Genomic DNA, 23,705 nt, shown 5'->3' with positions numbered 1-23,705 from the left:
GCGTAGTCATTTACATCAATTAGATAATTGACGACCATCAAGGAATTGATTTATCATTACTTGTTCCACAGGAAATGGACTTTGTAGTCAGCATAAATACTAGATTGAGTGAGAAAAGAATAGGTCCCTGTGAATGCATCATCAGCAGAACATCAATATCTTTTGAAAAAATAATGATCTCTTATGTCACTTGGTGAATTTATTGAAAAGGTTTTTTTGTCCTGTGAGATGCACCTGGATAAAACACGATTCAGGCGGATGATGGATATGTTTGTGTCAAGTATTCAGTGTAGAGTGATCAGTTTTTGAAGCGGAGAATTGTGATCATGTAACTGACTGTATAGGAGAACTTCTTGTTGCAGGAATAGTAGGTAAGTGTATGCAGGATGTTTAGAGTGTTGGACAGGAACAGTCCCCGTGTTAGTCCTTTTTGTACTACTGTATAGATACGGTTATTCAACAAGCAGTCGCAAAACACGGAACTACTTTTTTTTTCGTTTAAAGTTTTGGTTTTATGTATGCCTGAATTAGGCTTTCAATTTCTATTTATTTTAACATTGAAATTTTAAACAAATTCAAATTTACAATTTGAATTGTTTGTTGTTTGTGTTCATGATTCCAGTCGGAGGAGTTTGAGAGGGAAAGAACATTTGAGGTTTTTCTTCATCAACACTTTGGACAAAAAGACAAAAAAGGGCCTTTAGTAATCTGCCTGCTCATGTGTTAATATGATACAACTGTAAATAGTTACTTTTCATGTTTCTTAAGTTTGAAGACCCATGAAGATCCCGGGTAGAATAGGTCTTCAGCAACACATGCTTGCCGTAAAAGGCGACTATGCTTGTCATAAGAGGCGACCAACGAGATCGGGATCGGTTACTAGAACTAAATTTGTGGAATAAGTGAGTGGCCCTTTTAAGCTTTCTCTGGTCTCCGGGCTAACCAACTTGTGGTTACTCTAATCCTGCCTTACGAAATATTCATATATAAAGACTACGTTGAGCAAGTCGTTTATAGGTGTTTTGTTATTAATTAGTTTCAAATACATAATAAATGATATACATGTGCACCTAGTTTTTTGTGTCCACAGAACATCCCTGAAAAACTTTGCAGAACACTTTGTGCAGCATTAACATCAACAGCCATATTATTGTGCCTGACAGACACGTGGCTCTATTTCCTTGTTAGGTCTCTCATTAGCCCACTTATCCAATTGATTGTTTTCAAGGTTGTACAACTTCTCTAATGTCCTTCACCTTGTTTTGTAGAAGGTTTAGTGAAGGTGCAAATCTATTTTGACAATCAATAAGAGTAGAGTCTGCCATGTGTGGAAATGGATGAACCAGTCGTTCCTGCATTTGACATGTGTTAATTATTTGGTTTTTAATGTAGAGATTGGCCAGATTTAATCAACATCTTGTTGGAACTGGTGCTCTGGCATTTCTACATTATTAACAGCTTGGGAAGTCGACTGGGATGACCTTGCTGTTGATTTCATTGTTCACAACTAAATTTCATGTTTCACAAACACAGCCAGTGACTACTTGACATTGCTTTGTTTATGCTGTATCTCCTACACAACAGCTTTTTATCATTGACAATAATCATGTAAGTGTTCCAGTAACCCATGGTATGGTTCGCTAGAGGGATCTACACTTCGTTGGGTTTCATGAAGCAGTTTGTAATATTTCCAAGGTGACTTGGTGGCTGTGAGGGCGGGCTGCAGGCCAATAAACATGGCTGATATTTGCAGGATGCTGGACATATTAATATGATTAATTAAGAGTTTATATCACTGGAAGGCATGCTGCTGAACTTGAAGGTAAACACTGTCATGTTGCAAGCCTGGAAATAGACCGTTAGTTTATGTAGCTACGTGTTTGACCTGACCCTGTTGCTACAAATATAAACTTTTTAAGATATGGAGTTTTATTGAGACATAGTCCAGTTTGATCTCCATTTTGTTTGACATCACTGCATACTGTGAACATGTTGAGGGAGGGGTTGCTGTCGAGTAAATTTGTTCAGTGTTAATTATGTATCATATGTTCAACAGTGTAAAAGGCGACTTACGGGATCGGGTGGTCAGACTCGCTGACTTGGTTGATGCCTGTCATCGATCCCAATTGCTTGGATCGATGCTCATAATGTCAATCGATTGTCTGGTCCAGGCTCAATTATTTAAAGACCGCTGTCAAATAGCTGGAATTTTGCTGAGAGCGGCGTTAAGCAACAAACCAACAACAACAGTGTAATATTCTGGTTTTTTGATTGGATCTTACAAAAAGAAACCTTTCTAAAGAAAGGTGGTATATATGTATTCATTTATATTTTTCTATTGCTTCGCTGTCATGATTTTCCAGATCTCGTGTTCTGATTCCATGACTAATCTGAAATAAGTACTGGGAGCCAGGGTCAAGGCAAAGGCCAAGTGCCTTGGAGGTGGATTAGTTGCTTGATAAGATCTCGGGGACTACTCAGGTTTTAAGAGATCCTATCTCCTCCATTCAGGATAAATATACTGATGGAAATAAATAGGGAACAAGTTGTACTGTACAGGAAGTGTTTTTATCTGTGTTTGATTGAAATGCTTCAATGGTGAAGCTTCAAATCAACATTAAAAGCGTAAGTATTGTATTGCCCGATACACTTTTAGTGTTGTTTTGTTTGTTGTGTGACGCCACAATCGTCAATATTTTAGCTATGTATGATGGCAGTCTGTAAGTGGTCAAATCTGGACCAGACAATCTAGTGATTGACATCATGAGCATAGATCAATTGGGATACAATGACATGCATCAACCAAGTCAGCTATAGCCTTACCACCTAATCACGTTAGTCGCCTCTTACAATAAGCATGGACTGCTGAAGACCAATTCTAACCCGGATCTTTATGGGTAGTGATGTCATATCAAGCATATGCTCCCTTTGTCTGTTATATCATTTATTCATCAGTATATATATATGGTAATGTATGTGAGCCAAAGAAGTTATGGGGGTAAGATTGGTTTGTGGAATGAATACTTGATCCATGTCAATGTTAAGACAAACTCAACAGTCACAAAATGGTTCCAACATTTACACATGAATTTCTTTAGGTGTGACCTAATGACTATAATAATGGTCATGTGACCTAAGCCACAGAATTCTAAGAACTTAATAATGAGGATATTTTACAGCAAAGAGGGCAAGAGTTACTTACTTACTTATATTAGGAGATTTTACGTGCGCTTTCCGACTGGAGCGTATTTCGCACACGGGCCCGGCCGGGCCATTTAGTGGTATAAAAGTGGTAGCGAGAGGAGTGCAACCAAGGAGGGGGGTTTAGTGGTTGCTTATATAAAGTTTTGAAATTTTGAGATTTGGAATACATGCCTTGGGGGAGTGGTTGGGACTAAGGGAGTGTGTGGGGGTGAGTTGATGTTTTTTGGATGTTTAGTGTTGGTGGTTTAGTGAAGTTTTAAATACGGTTAATTAGTTCTGTTTTGGTTAGGTAAATGCCTAGGGCTTTGAAGTTTTCTATTTTATTTTGGGGGTTAAGGATTGCTTCTAAGGTAAGAGCGTTATTTGGATTTAGGTTGGTTTGTAATGTTGTACGTTGTGTGAGGTAGTGGGTGCAATGTAGTAGTACGTGGTCTATTGTTTCTGGGTGAGTGCAGTGTGGGCACTTCCCGTTTGCGTGTTTTTTTAGTTTTAGAAGGTGGTTATTTAGTTTGGTGTGTCCTGTTTGGAGTTTGGTGATTATTCTATCGATTTTTTTGGAGGGATGGAGGATTTTTGGTTTGGTGAGGGGTTTTTTGAGGGTTTTTAGGATTTGGGTTTTTGTGTTTTGATAGAGGTTATGCCATTTTTGGGTGATTTTACGTTTGTTTATACTTTTGATTTCTGCTTTAGATATTGGTAGCTTAAGGCTTATGTCTGGTATTTTTAGGGATTGTTTTGCGGCTCTGTCTGCGTTTTCATTCCCGTAAATTCCTACGTGAGCTGGTATCCAGATAAGTTGTATGTTTTTGCCTGCCTCTGTTAGTTTGTTTACGCTTTTGAGAATTTGGTTTATTAATTTGGGGCGGTTTTTGGTGTTTTTGTTTTGGAGGGCCTGAAGTCCGCTTAGTGAGTCTGAGAGTATTAAGATTTTTTTTTGGTTTTTGGTGTGATGGCTGTGGAGCGCCGTGGCGATACCCATGAGCTCTGCGGTGAATATAGATTGGTTGTTTGGGAGTCGGAAGGATTGAGTATTTTTGACTGGTTGGGCTATATGGACTCCGAAACCTGTGTGATTTGTGATCGGATCAGCGGATCCGTCTGTGTATATGTGACACCAATTTGGCCATTTTTGATGGATGTAAGCTAGTGATGTGCTTTTAGCTAGGTTTGGGTCGGTTTGTTTGTTTATTGTGTTGGCTAGGGATGTGTCTATTTTGGGGATTTTAAGTTTTGGGGTGAATACGTTTGATTGTTTGCAGTTTTGTTGTTGGTTTCCTATTTGGTGTTCGTTATGGTAGTTTATTATTCGTTGGGATATTGGGGTGAGTAGAGGGTGTTTTCTAGTTAGTGCCTGGTTTTGGGGACGTATGTTTTGGTTTAGCATGTTTTGGAGAAGGGGGTTTGATTGAGATGCTGCCCAGAAGTTTAGTGTTAAGTGTTGTCTACGTAAATTTAGTGGCATTTCTCCTGTAAGGGCCTGAAGTGATGTGAGGGAGGTGCCATGTTGAGTACGTGTTACTAGTTTGAGGGCTTGATATTGTATTGAATCTAGTTTTTTGGTTAGGGTTTCGTTTAGGGTATCGTATATGGCACAGCCGTAGTCTAGTTTAGATCTGATTAGGGATGTGTAGAGGCTGAGGAGGGTATCTTTAGAGGCTCCCCAGTTGGAGCCGGTTAGGCATCTTAGTGTGTTTAGATCTTTGCTACATCTGGTGGTTAGGTTTTGGACGTGAGCATCCCAGGAGAGATGCTCGTCGAAGATTAGACCTAGGAATTTAGTTTGCTTTTGAAATATGATTGGTTTATTGTTTAGTTTGAGGAGAGGGGAGGCCCGTCTCATATTTTTGTGTTTGAATACTATTCCTGTCGTTTTTTCGGAGTTTAGGGAGAAGCCCCATTTGTCTGCCCAGTTTTGTATTTTGTTTAGGGATTTTTGTAGTAAGTCCTGAGATGTTAAGATACTTTTGGAGCGGATCCATAGGGCTCCGTCATCCGCAAATTTTGAGGTGTTTATTTTGGGGGATAAGCCATCAAATAGGTCGTTTATCATTATGTTAAAAAGTGTGGGGCTAAGAATGCTGCCTTGAGGGGTGCCGTTTTCCAGGGGACACTGCTCTGACAAGGCCTGGTCTATACCCACTGTAATTTTGCGGTTTTGGAGGAAGCTTTGGATGTAGTTTACGATTTGACCTTTAAGTCCTATTTTTTTAAGTTTTTGGATTAATCCGTTATGCCATACCATATCAAAGGCTTTAGAGAAGTCCAGAAAGATGCCTGTTGTGTATTGTTTGTTTAGTTGACCGGTTTTAATATCCTGTTCGAGACGAGCGAGAGGGCAAGAGGATTAAGCCAAACTTTTATATTGCTACTTCCGTATTCAATGCTCCGTGGCTGACACCCTTCTCCAATCGTGGTCTAGACATTGTTATACATGTCATGTGTGAATGTAGACTTTTGTCTTTATGTAATTAGGGTAGTCACTACCTGCCTGCTTGGTACACCACTAACTTTGGAGTTAGCAGACTAAGGAAGTAGGTTTTAAATTACTTTCATCAAAATTGTTTGGACTGCCAGGGGGCCCAAGCTCACTGTTCTGTCAGCACTTTGACAAGTTAAAATCTAACTTTTAGGGGTGTTCATGGTATTCTTAAAGTCTCTTCCTTGTGGTATTTGAATCTGTTGATCCTAAATCTTTAATTTTTAAGTTCCAGTGTTATGACCAGGACCTCCCCAAACACTGTTTTACTATTCTTGACTCTACACTTGGCATCGATTAGGGAAGACAGACAGAATTGTTGATTTAAGTCTCACTCATGGTACAGTTGAAAAAACATAGTATAAAATGCATGAAAAATAAAACCATGACCAATCACCCCATGACCAATCACCCAGCGATTCATGAGAGACTATATACATATATTACACCTGCTTGGCTGATGGTCAGTCCAGGTGACTGATGCAAGCTGACCAATCAGTGAGCTTGGGTGGGCAAGCTGTCGACATGAACCTCAGCTAGTGTGTGTCAACTCATCCATGCTGATTTGTCAATCACCTGGGCGCACTTCCTACATTTACTGTCTGGACAGCTGAGCAGGACCTCGTTGATAAGTCTCACCAGCACTTGGAGGCTTTTGATGATATGTTGATAGCAATGTCTCTTGCCAGTAGCACTATGTGCACTGGTAGTTGTTGATGTTAGAGCATTAGTGGTTAGGAGAACACTATGGGATGACAGTGGTGATGAACTGGAGGGTGAAACTGAAGAAGTGGGCGAGTGTTAATGATTGTGTTTGAAGGAGTCAGATTATCACACTATAGACCTCTAGTATCCTGAAGTTATCCATACTGTTATTTGGACCTGGAGGAGATGAAATCAGTGTTTTTGAAGAATTTGTAGTCACAAAGTTGTACATTTTCTTATGTATTTGAAGGAGCCAATATAACATTATTGCTGGCCCTGTTGTGTTCAGTGTTCTTACTGTTATTTGTGATCAAACAGAAATGAAATGAATTATTGAATATTTTGCTACGAGTGTCCTTTGATAAAAAATAATCTAATGATTGATGTTTCGATGTTTTCAAATGTATGCTTTGATCAGTTTTCTTTTTACTTTTCTTTGTTTTGAATATGGGGTCAATCTGTACTATAAACAACTAGCCCCGAGGCTCCAGTCTCGTAACATTTTGTTTCAGTATTGTAAACTTGGCTTGTAAGTGTTCATATATTACAACTTAAATCAACTAAAAATTATGCAGGTGGATAAAGTTCAAGCTTGTAGACTCAAAAGATGTTGGCACAAACTTGAGGGTTGTCAATCATATATTTTGGAAATGAATGTTTTGATTTCTGGAGATGCAAGTTTCTTGAACTGTTTTTCTTGTGTTTTTCAGAAGGAGCTGAGTGTGACAAGAAGGGGAAGGTAAGAAAAACCTGCAGCTTCTGCTCTCTGTCTGTGTAGTAGGTCCTGAGCAAACTGACATGAGGATTGGGTGGTTAAAATTTTGTGGCTTGGCTGATTGTAACATACCCTTGTACCCCAGACAGCCTCCGTGGTCTAGCGGTAGAACGTCCGCCCGGAGAGCGGAAGGTCCGGGGTTCGATCCCCAGCCGCGTCATACCAAAAGACGTTAAAAGATGGTATTTCTTGTTACCCTGTCTGGCCCTCGGCATTAAGCGGCTAAAACAAGGACTGGTCGGCTCGGAGTCAGCATACTGTGTCTGAGTGGAGTATTCATGTTAAACTGCAGCATGGTATCTCAGTGTGCTAGCAATATAAATTGGCATCAGTCCGGACTAGTACAAGCTGTCACACACACACATGCACGTCGCAATATAAGTGCAATCATCTTGGACGCAACGTTAAACCCCGTTTCACCTCACCCTTGTACCCCAACAGTATGGATTGTTGCTCCTGTTAACATGGTGCTGGAGTTGGTCCCTAACAACCTATGGTGGTAGTAAGAGGCGAGCTATCAAGACCATACGCAACGAGCTGTAGTGAACAAACGTAGTTCAGACATCAATGAGCTAAAGCTTTGTCCATAACAGTTACCAGGGTTAGAAATTGGCACTTGTCCTATAGTCCTTTCTAAACTGCCCAATAGTTCAGGTATCATACGGACAAGTAGAAATTTGCCATTTTTAAGGGTTTTGCTATATGTTATTATAAGGACTAGTGGACTAAAACAGTTAGTTTCTATCGCTGGTTACTAGTCAGTTATATTATACTATTGCTGTGTTCTGTGAAAAATTGCAACATTCACAAGAAAATATGGACTCATGTAAATTAAGATAACGTACAGAGTGGTTTAGAAGTTTTGTTAGGGTATGCTTAATATGGTAATAAAAGTATAATGTACTGAAATTGATGTGAAGTGCCAAATTCATGCTTGTAGACTCAGTAGTTTTAGCAGACTGTATGTGGGAATTTGACCTGCATCTACATGAACAGATATTTTGACCACTAGACTAGCTCCTGATTCTTCATTGCTGGACATTTTCAGAAAATTAACATAGAAAGTGTGATATATTGATATATAAAACTGTTTTTTTTAAATTGAATTGTACTGGCTGCTGGTTTAATTACGTGCATTGGGGAAAATGTATATGGATGAGGTTGAATTGAAAAAAACAATCTTCAGGGAGTGGGGTGAGAAAGGGAATTTATTTTATTATGTTTTGATTTGCAGTAAATTTCATTATATTGATTTCTCTTTTGGTAATGTTCTGGAATTCAGTAAAAAATAAGGCAGCGCCAAATAGATTCCACACCACCCATCACCCTTTCTGCGTCTTCTCGGGGCTGATCACGAAACCATGGAGAACAGTTGTACATTTTCCAAATGATTGGAAAAAGGATGTAAATTTGATCAGGAGGTGTGTTGTGGTGATGGTAATTTGATTTGTGGAGTCAGCTCGTTCTGCCTGATCTAGACCAGGCCTGGCTCGCGACAATCCCGTCAAGTCCAACATTGATTTTTGGAAGGGCAAATTCTCTCCAATGGTATTGATTCCAAACCAACCTGTATGGTTTTTTATCTTCTTTCTGGGGTCGCCTGACACTCAGGAAGACTCTGTCATTATTTAGGAGCCAAAAAGTATGGAACAGTTTCAGTTGACCTTGACTTGAGTTGAAGAATTTAAATGCTCAACAGTTAGGGTTGAGAAGTGGTTGAATGTGTATAATGCATATATATATATGCTCAAGAAATGTTTAAATGAAAGTGGATATTCCAGATAAGACTATGAGTCAGTATTCTCAGGGTTACTGGGGCTCTTATACGACATTGTTTGGCAAAGACTGGGTGTATATTATGTTGTTCAAGTCACGATGGACACAATTATGGCCAGGAAGATTAACTTACGTCTTTGTTAGTGCTTTATGTTGGTAATATTCAACCATAAAAGGATGTCTCTTGTCAGTGATTTTGTTGGATAATTTAAATATTACGAAATTTGCAAATTAAGAACATTCTTCTTTTCCATCACCAAATTTTGAAAATATCATGTTGGGTAACATTCAGTCAATGCCCTAGAAAATGAACCGATCTGAACCCTGCTTTTTGTTTTTGGTGATCACTTAAGAAAATTACCGTTCTTCTAGATGGAAAATTGGTCTGAGTCAAATTTTTTAATGTAATCAATAACTGATGAAATAATTGTTATATTTGGTACTGATCTTACCTCTAAATAGAATCATGAATTATCACGATTATTTATTAACGAAAATAGCTGTATGTGTGCTAATACTTATAAATTGAAAACAAGCCATTTTGGTGATAAAGAATATTAATTACAGTAATGACCAAATTTGCGCTTTGCAAGAAATATCCATTTTGCTAGCGATAAACATCACCATTGAGTTTTGATCACGTGGAGCGGTTATATGGAGCAGTGAGTTCTTCTCGAACAAGGTTAATAGCATAAACCAAGAACAAATATTATTTTAAAGCATATAGCAATCTTCAGTTTGTTCAAATACAATCTTTGTTCAGCCAAACACTTTTTAGGATGAAAGTGGAGTTTTATCATTAGAATAAAAGACCCTAGGTCATCATCCCTCTGGTAATGGCTTACCCCACATGGTGATTGCCTCTATGGCATAGTGGATAGGGCATCTGCCCAGCGAGTGGAAAATCAGTGATTCTATCCCCTGTCTGTGTCATACCAAAAGATGTGAAAAGATGGTACTTGTTGTTACCCTGCCTGGGGCTCACCATTTAGGGGACAAAACAAGGACTGGTCAGCTCGGAGTCAGTACATTATGTATGAGTTGGGTATACATGTTAAAAGCAGCATGGTATTTCAGTGGGCTCGCACTATACAATCGGCATTCGTCTAGACTAGTACAAGCATCACACTCAAACGTGCATGCACATCACTATATAAATGCTATAATCTTGAACGCGATGTTACAGTTTTTCCTCATATCTACATGGAATTAGCTGGAAGGTTTCAGCATGGAAGGTTTCAGTCTGACCCACATTACAAATTGTTAGAAGAACCTCGCCAAACTGAACATATGGATGTGCATGAATCTACCTTCTTCAGCAAATTGTATAGCAATTAGGTGTGTTCATGTGTAGATTTACGCCTTGAAGCTGCCAGAAAATGCTCGGCACAGATTCAACTCTTAGATTCATCCTTGGTATGTCGGCACCCTTCCTGTCTAAAGTCTGTGACCTTAAAACTTTGGGGGGCACGGGTGGCCCAGTCATCTAAGGCACCGTGATTCGCTGTGCAGAATTGCGTCCCTTGGCCACGCCAGAAACCTATGATTGTGGGTTCGAATCCCGGTTCGCCCCGATTATGTTTCTAGGTTTGTCAGCACCATACCCGTGCTCGTGGGTTTCATCGAAGTGGTAAACGTCTGAGACCAGCATCACTTCGGGCTTTCCTCCCACATTAAGCTGACACGCCTAGATATAACTGGAATACTCCCTTAAAACTTTGCCACCAATTACGCTGACAGGCTTTGACTAACAGAAATTGTCTTGCCTTAAAGCCTTGCACCAGCTTGCAAACTATATCAGATATTCATTGAATATTTCTTTGGTTGGCGCCTAAATGGGGAAGCAAGTTTAGAATTAAACAATGTGGTAAGTGGGTGTTACTGAGTAGATTATCGAGTGACAGACGAGTGGTTTGATGACGTTATTGCCTGCTCTTGTTAACGAGGCTGTCACTTAATGTGTTTGTCCCCAAATCGGATGGATTAGTACACGCAAGACTCGCTCAACACAATTTGTGACATTAAAATGCTTTCTTCTCTGTTGATGTACAAAGATTGGATCAATTAGATCCAGATAATTCAATAACTTACTTGATTTTTGTCTTGTCTCTTGGATTTCACTTGCTCAGGGATCTGAAATGGAAAAAAATTCTTTGAGTTTCTTTGGCCATGATACCTGATAGAATCTACTTGTCTGAAATTGCTGAAAACTGGACACATATTTAAAAAGATTTTTAATTTCTTTTCAAACCATCAGAGTCAAATCCTTATTAGCCTCTAGCTCTGCATGGCTGTTTCAGTCCCAAATCATTCAATTTTAACCTTGTGGGTAATGCAGGGCAGAATAGGCATCCAGTATCCTATGCTTATGGTAAGATTGTCAATGGAGGCTGGCCGGTCACCATGCCTAGATAGTGGTGATTGTTTCTCTTACTGTCCACGACTTGTTTGCATGAGTCCTTTTACTTACTTGCTGCCTTAAGATAGAGCCTTATTGCCTGTAAGGGAATTCTCTTTACATCAGTGTCACAAATCTTACACAGGACATAATACATAAAGGGGATTAAACGGATACATAGACATATAATATTAAGAACTTTAAGAGTTTTAAAGGTAAATGAATCAAGTGCTGTAGATATTGGGTTAAAAGGCTTATAAACACTAGGATTTATGTTTGTTTAAAAGTGACAGCTGGATTAGTTGAAGATTTGATGTAAATATTAGAGGGTGAAACGATTTAGCAAGGTCACGATACATTGGTCATGATACGATATGTATCGCAATACACATATTTACGTCAAATTACGTGGAAACGTCTTGACTTTATATTTCAAAGTATGTTTAAAAAGAACAGCTGGTTTTGGACACCTGTTCATAGTGGCTATGTTTAGTAGTGAACTTGAAACGCTGATTACAAAGCATTTTAAGATATTTGACTGACCATCACGCTGGGGTCATTAAACGAGTAGTAAGTCATTTATTTTAGCAGTAGAAAATGTATCGTGTATCGTATCGTCGCCTGAAAACTCACGATGCTACGGTGCACGATGTATCTTATCACTCTTAGTAAATATGTCTAATGCAATACATATCATATCATGACCTATGTATCGTCATAGGTATCGTGACCTTGCTGTATCGTTTCACCCCTAGTTCTTTGTGTTTTGATATTTGGATGGGGTGGTGAGGTAGCCAAGTGGTTAAAGTGTTCACTCGTCACGCTGAAGGCCCGGGTTTGATTTCCCACATGGGTACAATATGTGAAGTCAGTTCCTGGTGTCCCCTGCCATGATAATGCTGAAATATTGCTCACTCACTGATATATGGATGTGTTTTGAAAGCAAGGTGAGTCAGTAAGATTTAAGTAAATTTCCCAGTAATATGAAGATAGAACTTGACACATTGTACCCATGTGGGTGATCAAAGCCAGGTCTTCAGCGTGATGAATCGAAGCTTCAACAATGCGGCCACACCACTGTGGCCTGTCTTCTTAAGGCTAGACATTTCACATCATATGGATGTTGGGACTGTAATGGCGCCAGTAATTCACTCAGCTATTTCAAAAGCAGAACTCTTGTTGGTAACTGTTTTGTGACGTTGTGGGAATTGAGATTTAGAATTACATCTTCTTTCTTTAGCCGATGAGTGCCTCTTCTAATGAAAATAAGTTCAAGCCAATAGTTAGAAAGTTTTGAAGTTTATTGATTATTGACTAGTTGGTTCATTTATTCTCAGTATCCTTGCTCCCCACAAAACTACCGCTCCTGAAAATAGAAATCTAAGATGTAATTGGTCACACCCCAACCAAGACCCCCAGGTTTTCAACCGACTGTTTCATGTGTTGTAGACAGTGATAAACCCGCAAAAGTAATTGACGCGATTTCTTCAAAATCTAATGACACAGCTCTTGTAAGCACTATTTTCCATCTCTCTCTTTTATTGATTTCATGAAGCTGGAGGTTGTTGGGAGGACATTGTGTCAAAGACTTCCTCGGCTGGCCTCTCTGCCAATCTTTTAGAAAAACATGGGAGCCAAAGGAGAATTCTCTTTCCTCATCCTCCACTCTCACTTTTGGATTCCACTTTTTGAGTTTGAGGGATTCTGAAATTAGGCTTCTTTGTAGAGTTTGGTTGTTAATTGTTGTTGGCAGCGTGTCTCTGGAGGATAGATTTGTATTTACAATGTAGTGAAGTGTGGAGGTCATTGGCATCTGATGGAAGTTGTGCTGTTGCACTTTTATTCAATTCTAATTTTAGGTTTGTGGTTTTTATGTGTTAATTATGTCGTAACAAAGGAAGCAAATGAAATTAGATCTGTAAGTATGAGTTGAACATAAAAGAATGTGTTTTCTTCATTTCTCTTATCGTTTGCGTAAGTTGGGTACATTTACAAAATATGGAAAGAAGAAATCTGTCCTGAGGTTTATAAATGCTGCATGTCACTGTAATGCGATTGAAGAGACATTTGTAAAGAGTATGAAAGAAGTGGTTTATTTTGAGAGTTTACCGTTTCTTCCTGTGTCTGTATCCAGTGTATTCATGTACGAAATAGATTGTAGATGACAAACAGCCATTTTGATCCACTAGATCTGCATATTTTAAATAAATGTAAATGTTTCATGATTTTTAAAAATTGTTTTAAAACATAGGTGTTCATTTGAATAAGGAAAAGACTGTCATGTTTTGGATTTATGTTGACGCAAAGGGAGAGGAAAAGCTAACAAAATAATGATTTGGAAAGATTTTGTCTGGTGTTTGAAGATGAGCAAGCTGATTTTCTCTGTAAACCGATGACATCACAATGGTGTGCAGATATCGTTGTTGCGATATCTCATAGGAGCTTTGTTGGGTGTGAAAATAAATCTTGTTGGAAAATGCTACTTTTTAGGTCTTACAACTAATATATAGTATCGTTTTAATAAAAAATATTGCAAATAACCTAACTAAAAAGCCTTGAAAATGACAGTGAAGTTTAATGTTCCATATATGTGTGAAACTATTCCCCCCAAAATAGTATCTACAACTATCGTCACCATGGACTTCCTCCTTAAACTGACACCCGGTTTTATATCTGAAGCGGGGCAGTCGGGTAGCCCATGTGTTAAAACGTTTGCTCGTTAGCTCAAGACCCGGGTTCAATTCCCGATATGGTTACAATGTGTGAAGCCTATTTCTGGTGTCCCCGCAGTGATATTGCTGGGATATTGCAAAAAGCGGCGCAAAACAATACTCACTATATATCTGAAGCAGTGCTTGAAATAATTTTAGAACCCAACAACACAGTCCTGCAGGTGACCCTTTAATGTTGCCTGCCTATCTTCAAAGTTACCTTCCAGCATTCAGACATTATAAATATTGAAAAATTGCAAAAAACAACAGACAAATCGTGTCTCGATTCAGCTGAAATAAAGCAAACAATTACTTGAGAATCTACGAGGTGACAGACAGTAGGGCAGGTAGAGGAAAATTAAATGCAGCTGACAGAAAAGTTGCCAGCCCTGGGCAGGCAGGCAGTTGTTTCTGATACTGATTTCGGCCTCAAAGTTGCAACTAATTTGGTCACCATGGCTATCAAAATTTCCGTTTGGCGACCATTAATTTTTTAATCAGTCACCACTTAGCTACTAAGTAATATCATGTCACCGGCTTGATTTTTTTATAAACTGCATAGTACAGAAATAAAATGCATTACCAAATACTGATCGACCAAACTAAAATTTCATTTTAAGAAATCTAAAAATTTACATTGGAATATGTAAGATAAAAATTAATCGCTAATCTTGTTAAGTATTTACAACACTGTAAATAACAACAAAGCTTGTCACACCAAAGGTAGGAATCGGTATTGCAGCTAATTGGATATGCGTCAACAGTATTGTGCATTACGACTATAATCTTGAATCTCCTTAAATGTTTCACCTGACTTCTTGAATTTGACATTGGCTCCCTTAGAATTGTTAGTAGCCAATAGCTCCTTAGGAGCAAAATAAACTTTCGAGGCCTGTCGGAGTGTCATTAATCTCATCGAGTTCACTTATTATCTCTGTCCTTAGCAAACTTTCACTAATGCAGTATTTGGCAAGGGAAAGTGTTTGTAACAGTTTAGGATCTGACAGGTACTTGGTACTCTCAGCGACACATGCATAATGAAAACACTTGATTGTTTTCATTCCCCCTACATGCATTCCATGTGCAGCAGTGTGTGGGCAGTGGTCCAAGATGCAGTGTTCTCACCAAGGACATGCAGTAAAGGGTATATGTGTCACAGTCGCTTACATCATCGATTAAAAACATGTTTTCAAGCATTTAAGTTGTTACCAGCCCAAATTTTTGTGTGACTATCCACGACTTGAAAGAAAAAAAATCGGTCATTATCGTCTTTCTTTGATTCAGCTTGAATAACAGGCTGTTGCTTCCTCGTCAGATGGACAAATGATGAGAAAATGATTGCCAGAGAAATTATGCTCACATTTCTTTTGAAACATCTGTCAAAGTCCAAGGAGAAATAGCACCAGGGGAATGCAGCATTTTCAAACAAACCTAGCTTTGCGTAAATCGTTACTGACAGATGTGGAGTATGTGAAATCGGTGGTTATGAAAGATTTCTTTTCGGCTGTATATTGTGTCTTGTCTGTCAAGGCATCAATCCCCGCATGGGGGCTGTTTATTCTGGATTGTTGCCAGTTTCTGGAAAATAGGTTGATAGGTTAGTCGGTGTTGTCTCCCTTGGATCTGATTTGGGGAAAAGTGTATCAAGATTTTATGGTGCTTCGGGGGTTATATTTATGGAAGAAAGCCAGCAGTAGTGAATAAATGAGATATATGTGTTTATTTAAATATGAATATTTCCACAGGGATAGTAACTATAATTGAACTAGCCTACAGTTCACCTGGACCAGTGATCTGTGTATGAGTAGATATATGCAAGGAGGCAACTGGTCCTTCATGATCTGCACTTGTCTCGGACTAGCAGACAAGTGATTACATCTGACTGTTTCAAATGTTTATTTACATGAATTTAAAAATCTGACGTTTTAGTCAAATGAATTTGAAATCTTAGTGTTTGCTACATGCTGTCCAAGAAGCAAATTTGAGACCAACAAAAATTGTAGACTGAAGGCATAAATATAATTGATTACCCTGGAATTCAAAATATGACTTGCTGGATAATACCTCACTTTTGTAGTTTGAAATCTAGCATGAAAGTCTAGAGGTTCTTTTGTCAACCCTGAAGTTAATAGGTAAGAGTTTTTGGGTGCCTAGATCATGCTCATGTCAATCACTGGATTGTCTGTTCCATTATTTACAGACCACCGTCATATAGCTTCAATATTGCAACAACAAACAAACTACTCATGCTCAGAGCCCTTAAGCTTTTAGCAAGTTTACAATGTTTGACTGAAGAAAATCAACCACTGACACATTTGAAATAGTGTTTTGAAATAGTGTTTTGTATCAGTTATGTGCAGTGTACTATTTTGATTAACCCGTGAAGATTTGAGGTAGAATAGGTCTTCAGCAACCCATGCTTTCCGTAAAAGGCGACTATGCTTGTCGTAAGAGGCAACTAACGGATTCGGGTGGTCAGGCTTGCCGACTTGGTTGATGCCAATTACATGGATCGATGCTCATGATATCAGTCACTGGATTGTCTGGTCCAGATTTGTTTATTAACAGACTGCCGTCATATAGCTGGAGTATTGCTGAGTGAGGCATTTTAACAAACCAACCAACCATTTTGAATACTTTTATCGATTCAAGTACAGCTGTACTCCATGAGTCAAGGTGTAAATATTTTGTATCAATTCTCAAAATGTAAGCCTATCGGCAATTGGATATATATATGTTCAACAAAAGAACCTTTCATTTCTGTTGCATGTTATTGGCATGCTTGTGATCTTCACATTGAAACATTAAATAAACTATGAAATGCTTGTGTTTCAGTCGTAAGAAGACTGTCCATGGATCCACTACCTCGCCCACCTTACCTCAGAGATGTCCCTCGCCACAGATACTTGGTAAGTCACAGTTTGAATCAGGTTCAAATCCTACAGTCATCACGATCATGATCCTTGTTTTGTCCAAACCACAGCTATGTTTGTTGGCTTTACCAGAGTGGTTAACATGAGGACTTGCATCACTTTGGGCCTTCCTCCCCGACACATGCTGTGATAACTGAAATACTGTTCAAAATATGTTAAATCCAACTAACTCCTTCACTTGGTGCTCCGGCAAGAAAACATTTGGTGAATTGCCATGTCTTGAATCTAAATTCTTACAGATCACTATCTGATCTTAGTTAGGATGTTTTGAGATTGATGCTGGTTTGCAAACAAATCGCTCCAGATCACTGATATTGTATAGAATTATCAGCTCTGAAGAATATTTCATGTCTGCTTGTCATATGAAGGGAGGTAACTCTCCCTACCAAAACTGATCTACACTGGATATGTTTGTGACAGAAGAATGCAGCTTCGCTAAGTTTTATGTGAACCTTTACTGGCAATAAGAATATGTTAAATTTTTATTAATTGAATTTATTTGAAAAGTTAAGAATAGGTTAATGATAGAAATAATAAAAAATAAAACAAAGAATACAGGGTTTTTACCCCAAAAGTTATCTTATTTTACCCTGAAGCTAGTTATTCTTTATCATTTAATCTACTGCAACATTCATAAATAAAAACATGATAAATTTGTCAATAGTTTTATCTCTCACAACTCACATTTATTACAATGTCTGTGACTAGAGTGAGGCAATGTCCTGAATAGATCTTTCATTCTTTAGATGGCGGTTCGGTTTTACAGTATTTTGGTTTACAAAACAATGAATCTATGAGCAGAAAGATTGCCAATGGTGCCAATGACCTTGTATAGACTTAAGTAGAACGGGGTATTGATTTGTCGGAGATGGTTGAATAACAGGTACCACAGACAGGAATAGCATGTTTACTGTCATCCTGTTGTCTACCCTTTGGTTGGGCTGGGCTAAAGACAGGACAAATGGGATCCATGTGGGAAAAACAATATTGTGGTAAGAGGCAGCAGGTGGCAAACTGGTGCTCAGACTCGGCGGAACACTTATCCTTTCAGCATCTCAATGGACAGTCAGTTCCGGTATTTAACACCTTTTTGTTGGATTGATTTCACGGGACAGGTTTGGCACAACAGTGTTGTGGTTGATGCATGATGTATAAGCATTGTGTTTATTCAAGAAACTTGGATAGATTGTCAAAGAATGAATCATCAAACTGGGAAATTTGTTTGTTTGGATAATATTTTCGCTGATTTTGAGTAAGAAAAGATGGATTGATGTCACTTCCTTGCACTCTTAGGGGTTTCTATTTGTGAATTGTTCACTGACTTTTTCTTTCTTTTTTTTATGATTTCATGTCAGGTTTAAGAAGACTAAAAATTGTAATACTTGTTGATTTGCTGTCTTTGCATGTTCAGTTTACTAGTTTCTCAGAATGATGATCATGACGCTGTGGAAATAAAATGCTTCTAATAACACATAGACATATAGCTGATACAAAAAATACAACGATTTAATTATTTTTTTAGATATATAGAGACCTGACTTTTAGACCATGTCAGTTTGGTGTCCTTTTCTGAAGCGAAAAATGATTTTGTTACTCGCATAATTTATTCCAGAAGTTTGAAATAGGAACAAGGGTTTAGTTAATTTGGCATTTGCCCATAAGGAGTAAGTATTTCATTCAGTTTCCCATGTGGGTACTTTTAGAAAGTTCATGGTAGATGTCCTCTGCTCTACCTCCCTGAAATGTTGTCACAAGTGACTTAAAAGCCTTGCATCATTAAAGACTGGTCATGCCGTTAATCAGGGTCTGTGCTTTTCCAGTCAATGAGCCCATTGCTCATCTAGGACCAGGCATTATGCCATGTTTGGTAGAATACTGGATTTTCCACTCTACCTGGTGTTCACATGACAAAGGACAGACCTGTGAAGATCTGGGGTAGAGTAGGTCCCTAGCAACCCATGCTTGCCGTAAAAGGCGAGTATGATTGTCGTAAGAGGCGACTAACAGGATTGGGTGGTCAGGCTCTCTTACTTGGTTGAGGCATGTCATCGATCCCAATTACGTTTTACCCAAAACGTTATCATATTTAACCCTGAAACTAGTAATTGTTTGTCATTTAATCTTCTGCAACATTCCGAAATAAAAACATGTTAAATTTGTCAATAGTTTTATCTCTCACAGCTCACATTTGTTACAATGTCTGTGACTGGAGTGAGGGCAATGTCCTGATTAGACCTTTCATCCTTAAGATGGCGGTTCGGTTTTACAGTATTTTGTTTTACAAAACAATGAATCTATGAGCAGAAAGATTGCCAATGGTGCCAATGAACTTTTAATTAGTCAAAGAAATTAGGGTTTATTGATTCATTGAACAGTGTCAATAACTTGAAATCATGTTTATAAAGCTTGTTTGAATTCCACGATGTGTTATCTCCTGCTCAACATTTGCTAAGGACCATACCTTTGACTAAAGATGACTATTTTAGTCCTTAGCAAATGTTGAGTAGTATCTGTTTGTATGTATATAGCTTTTCATTGCTGGTAACTAACGAAGATATATGGATTAATGGCAAACATAAGATATGAGGTGTAATGCATAAAAGAAAGTGTTTATTCAAAGATTCAGACATTAAAGTATTTCATGTCTCAATGTGTGACAGGATGTTGTGATGTAATAATTTCAACACCAATCTAGACATGAGATTTCTGGCAAATTGCAAATCAATGAAATTTGCAGGGATCGATAGAGAATGCTGGGATAAAATCTTTTTAGGGGGAATATGTAGGCGTTGTGTACTTACCTGCTTGGCAGGAGGATGCAGCAGGCACGACCCACAGATCAGGATGGCGCCGATAGGATCTCAGAGCATTAAATGTGTGACAATTACTTTAAATATTCATGCTAAGACCAAAGGTGATTGTTATCCAAGATATACTCGGACAACTGCAGGCAGTGTTGAGGATATATGGCTGATATATATCATCACTGAGCCACCCATGCTGGGATTCTGCCAATGTTGCTTTTGATGATATTTGATTGAGTTAAGTCATCACCATCTTTTGCCATTGATTCAAAATCATATGCAAAATGTATATTTATAAGTATTATATTTTATATATATATTTATTTATTTTTATCTCAGATCAACTTTTAAGGCTGTTGGGAAGCATACTGTTTTATATTTTCCTTCTTAGTGTCCCTGACTTTGAGATTGGGGGAAATTCCTGGCAATGACTTAGATTCATCTGGCATAAGCCTGCATGTGATATTTCGAAGTTGGAATTCTGTGTTTTTTATGTCAGTTTTTATCCCTGACTCCATGCGGTAATTTCTGATGAAAAACAGTCTTGCTTGACAACGGTATAAGGATCTATATCAAAACATCACCTTTACAGTAATTAAAGAAGTTATCCATTAATATTATCTACTTTGTCATCTGTCAATTTGTAAGTAATGCCTATCAAACATTTCAGCATCTGATTTTGTTTATTTGTAACACAGTTTGTAAAAACACTGTTAGATTACTTCCTTTGTGTACAATCACCATGATTACTTTCACAAATTGCGCCTGTTTCTCAGTGTCTTTCTCAAATGTAAGCATGGCAGTGATAGAAAGAAAAAATGCTTCTCTCGTCTGTGTTTCATTGTCGTTCCGTCGCTATGACGATAGATCAGACTCTATGTTGCTGGTGGACTCTCTCTGGAAAAGTCTAGCTTGGCCCTCCTTGATGTGGGTTGCTGGTGGACTATCTGTGGGCAAGTCTAGCTAGGCGCTCCTTGATGTGTGTTGCTAGTGGACTCTCTCTGGAAAAGTCTAGCTAGGCGCTCCTTGATGTGTGTTGCTAGTGGACTCTCTGTGGGCAAGTCTAGCTAGGCGCTCCTTGATGTGTGTTGCGAGTGGACTCTCTGTGGGCAAGTCTAGCTAGGTCCTCCTTGATGTGTGTTGCTAGTGGACTCTCTGTGGGCAAGTCTAGCTAGGCGCTCCTTGATGTGTGTTGCTAGTGGACTCTCTGTGGGCAAGTCTAGCTTGGCACTCCTCGATGTGTGTTGCGAGTGGACTCTCTGTGGGCAAGTCTAGCTAGGTCCTCCTTGATGTGTGTTGCTAGTGGACTCTCTGTGGGCAAGTCTAGCTTGGCACTCCTCGATGTGTGTTGCTAGTGGACTCTCTCTGGAAAAGTCTAGCTAGGTCCTCCTTGATGTGTGTTGCTAGTGGACTCTCTGTGGGCAAGTCTAGCTTGGCCCTCCTCGATGTGTGTTGCGAGTGGACTCTCTGTGGGCAAGTCTAGCTAGGCCCTCCTTGATGTGTGTTGCTAGTGGACTCTCTGTGGGCAAGTCTAGCTTGGCACTCCTTGATGTGTGTTGCTAGTGGACTCTCTCTGGAAAAGTCTAGCTAGGTCCTCCTTGATGTGTGTTGCTAGTGGACTCTCTGTGGGCAAGTCTAGCTTGGCCCTCCTCGATGTGTGTTGCTAGTGGACTCTCTGTGGGCAAGTCTTACTAGGCCCTCCTCGATGTGTGTTGCTAGTGGATTGTCTGTGGACAACTCTAGCTAGGCCCTCCTGTCAGGAGTCATTGGTAATAGATTCCCCTGTGGGAGAGAACTCAGAGATCAATACAGGTGACTGGACTAGCAGGTGTTGTGATAGTCGTTTATAGGGGGTCAAAATCACAGAACTGTAGTTCAATTACTGTGTGTGAGGCCACTGACAATGACGCAGTGTATGCAAAGGTGATAAAATTACTACGTAGGTCAAAACAGCCAACTGATGAGATCTTTATGAGGTTGAGCCAGTGTATCCCTTAGCTATGTGTTAAAGGTGAACGATTAACCAATATTCTTCTACTCAACAAAATGATAGGATGGAGACACTTTTTGTGCACTTTCTTCTCATATGGTCATCTTTTCTAGAGTTGTCATTTAGACTGATGACCCTGCTTGGTTTTTTTTTGTATTTTTGTTGTTGTTGTAACTTTGAAGTAAAAAACCTTCTTTGTATGGATATGACGGACAAATATCACCAGATTGGCAGAATGTTTTCATCTCGGGATTCATCAAATCATTGGTGTCAACGTGAATAGAGTGAGTGAGTGAGTATGGTTTTACGCCGCTTTTAGCAATATTCCAGCGATATCACGGCGGGGGACACCATAAATGGGCTTCACACAATGTACCCATGTTGGGAATCGAACCCGGGTCTTCGGCGCGACGAGCGAATGCTTTAACCACTAGGCTACCTGACCGCCCCTCAACATGAATGGAGGTGGTATGGAAACTTTACTGTAAACTGAGTGTGTCAACAAACTATACCTAAAATCATGCATAATTAGTTTTGTTAGACAGCTTTTCAAGCTACATCTGAGGTCAGCATCCACATCTTATTGCTATGACTTTCAGCTTTATTTGAAACAAAAACAGTACCCATTGTAAACTGCTGTCAGCGGTATTGGTGCTGTTACAGTGTAGTTTTTAATGAGTCATTATGACACCCTTACGTCTTTGCCTCAACTTCTTCTGGGTCCCTTGAGTTTTGCTGCTATAATAGCTGAGTCTAGGGACCCCTAAATCTTTAGTTGTAACATGTGATAGGTTATGATGTGTGCCCCTTAATTTCAAGCGCTTACTAGACCGCCTCTGTAGTCTAGTGAATAGAGCGTCTGATTGGAGACTGAGGTCTGTGGTTCGATCTCAGGCTGTATCATACCAAAAAACGGTAAAAAATGGTACTTGTTATTTCACTGCCTGGTGCTCAGCATTAAGGAGATAAAACAAGGACTTTGAGTGCTTCACGTTAAACTGTGGTATCTCAGTGGGCTAGCCCTATGAAACTAGCATTAGTCCAGACAAGTACAAACAGCAGTGCACACTGCTATATAATCACAATAACCTTGAACACAATGCTCGTCCCCATTTCTCCTCACCTCAAGCTCTTACTACTGGTATTGCAGTCAAGAACTTCTCTTGAAACAAAATAAGGAAGGCTCAATGTGTGTAATGGGCATAGGTGAATAGAACAGAATGAAGGACAGGTTTCAGAAGAGGTACCGGTTGCATTGTTTGTGTCCAAGATGTGACGCTTTTCCATATCATAAATGCAATACAATACGGTTGCAGTTATTATTTCTCATTATTTGCAATATCAACATTTTGGATCCATGTCACATTGACCCGTGTCATCGGATACAGTAATGTATGTGTCTGGTGCCCTTCAATCCATAGATCAGTGTACCTTAATGCAAATGTACAGCTACACATTCCATATTTGGCGAGAGATGAGCAATGCATCTTGACAGCTTCATAGCATTATGTGTGTTTTTACTGTTGACATTAGAAAATGTCAACAACTGAAAGCAACTGCCTGTGTTGTATATTGATGTTCATCCTGATGTGACTTGAGGCTGCTTTATAGCTTGTGAAAAATATTCTGCGTCTCTTCTATTAATATTTTATTTCCTCGCCTGTCTGGATTGTTATCATTACTCTTGATATTTATTTAACTGCCATGTCATCGAATCGATCTCCCTTAGTCTGGTCTGGTTTGGTTTATTGGGGGGGGGGGGTGATCCAAGGTCAGATTCATTGTGAGGTGTTATTAGGATGCATATTTAGGATGCAGTTGATATTCATTATACTGATGATGGAGTGATTTTCAAATGTACATAGGTGTTTGATATGTTTATCGTTTTTGTTAGCTTTAGTGTTTGTTGTTTAATACTGCACTCAGCACCATG

The 23,705-nt window shown here is 39.0% G+C and overlaps 1 protein-coding gene across 7 annotated transcripts in view; it reads left to right on the top strand.

The window, feature by feature from the left end:
- Positions 1-23,705, top strand: part of LOC124135583 (microtubule-associated serine/threonine-protein kinase 2-like) — a 198,662-nt gene that overhangs the window by 115,820 nt on the left and 59,137 nt on the right. For all 7 annotated transcript variants that reach the window (XM_046500950.2, XM_046500949.2, XM_046500947.2 and 4 more), the window contains 2 exons: positions 7,096-7,124; positions 16,881-16,954. In XM_046500950.2, the coding sequence (XP_046356906.2) occupies positions 7,096-7,124; positions 16,881-16,954 (103 nt within the window). The remainder of the gene's footprint in view (positions 1-7,095; positions 7,125-16,880; positions 16,955-23,705) is intronic.

The sequence above is a fragment of the Haliotis rufescens genome, unplaced genomic scaffold (genome assembly GCF_023055435.1).
Source record: "Haliotis rufescens isolate VD_foot unplaced genomic scaffold, xgHalRufe1.0.p SCAF_2, whole genome shotgun sequence".
Lineage (NCBI taxonomy): Eukaryota > Metazoa > Mollusca > Gastropoda > Lepetellida > Haliotidae > Haliotis > Haliotis rufescens.
This window is presented reverse-complemented; position numbering and strand designations above follow the sequence as displayed.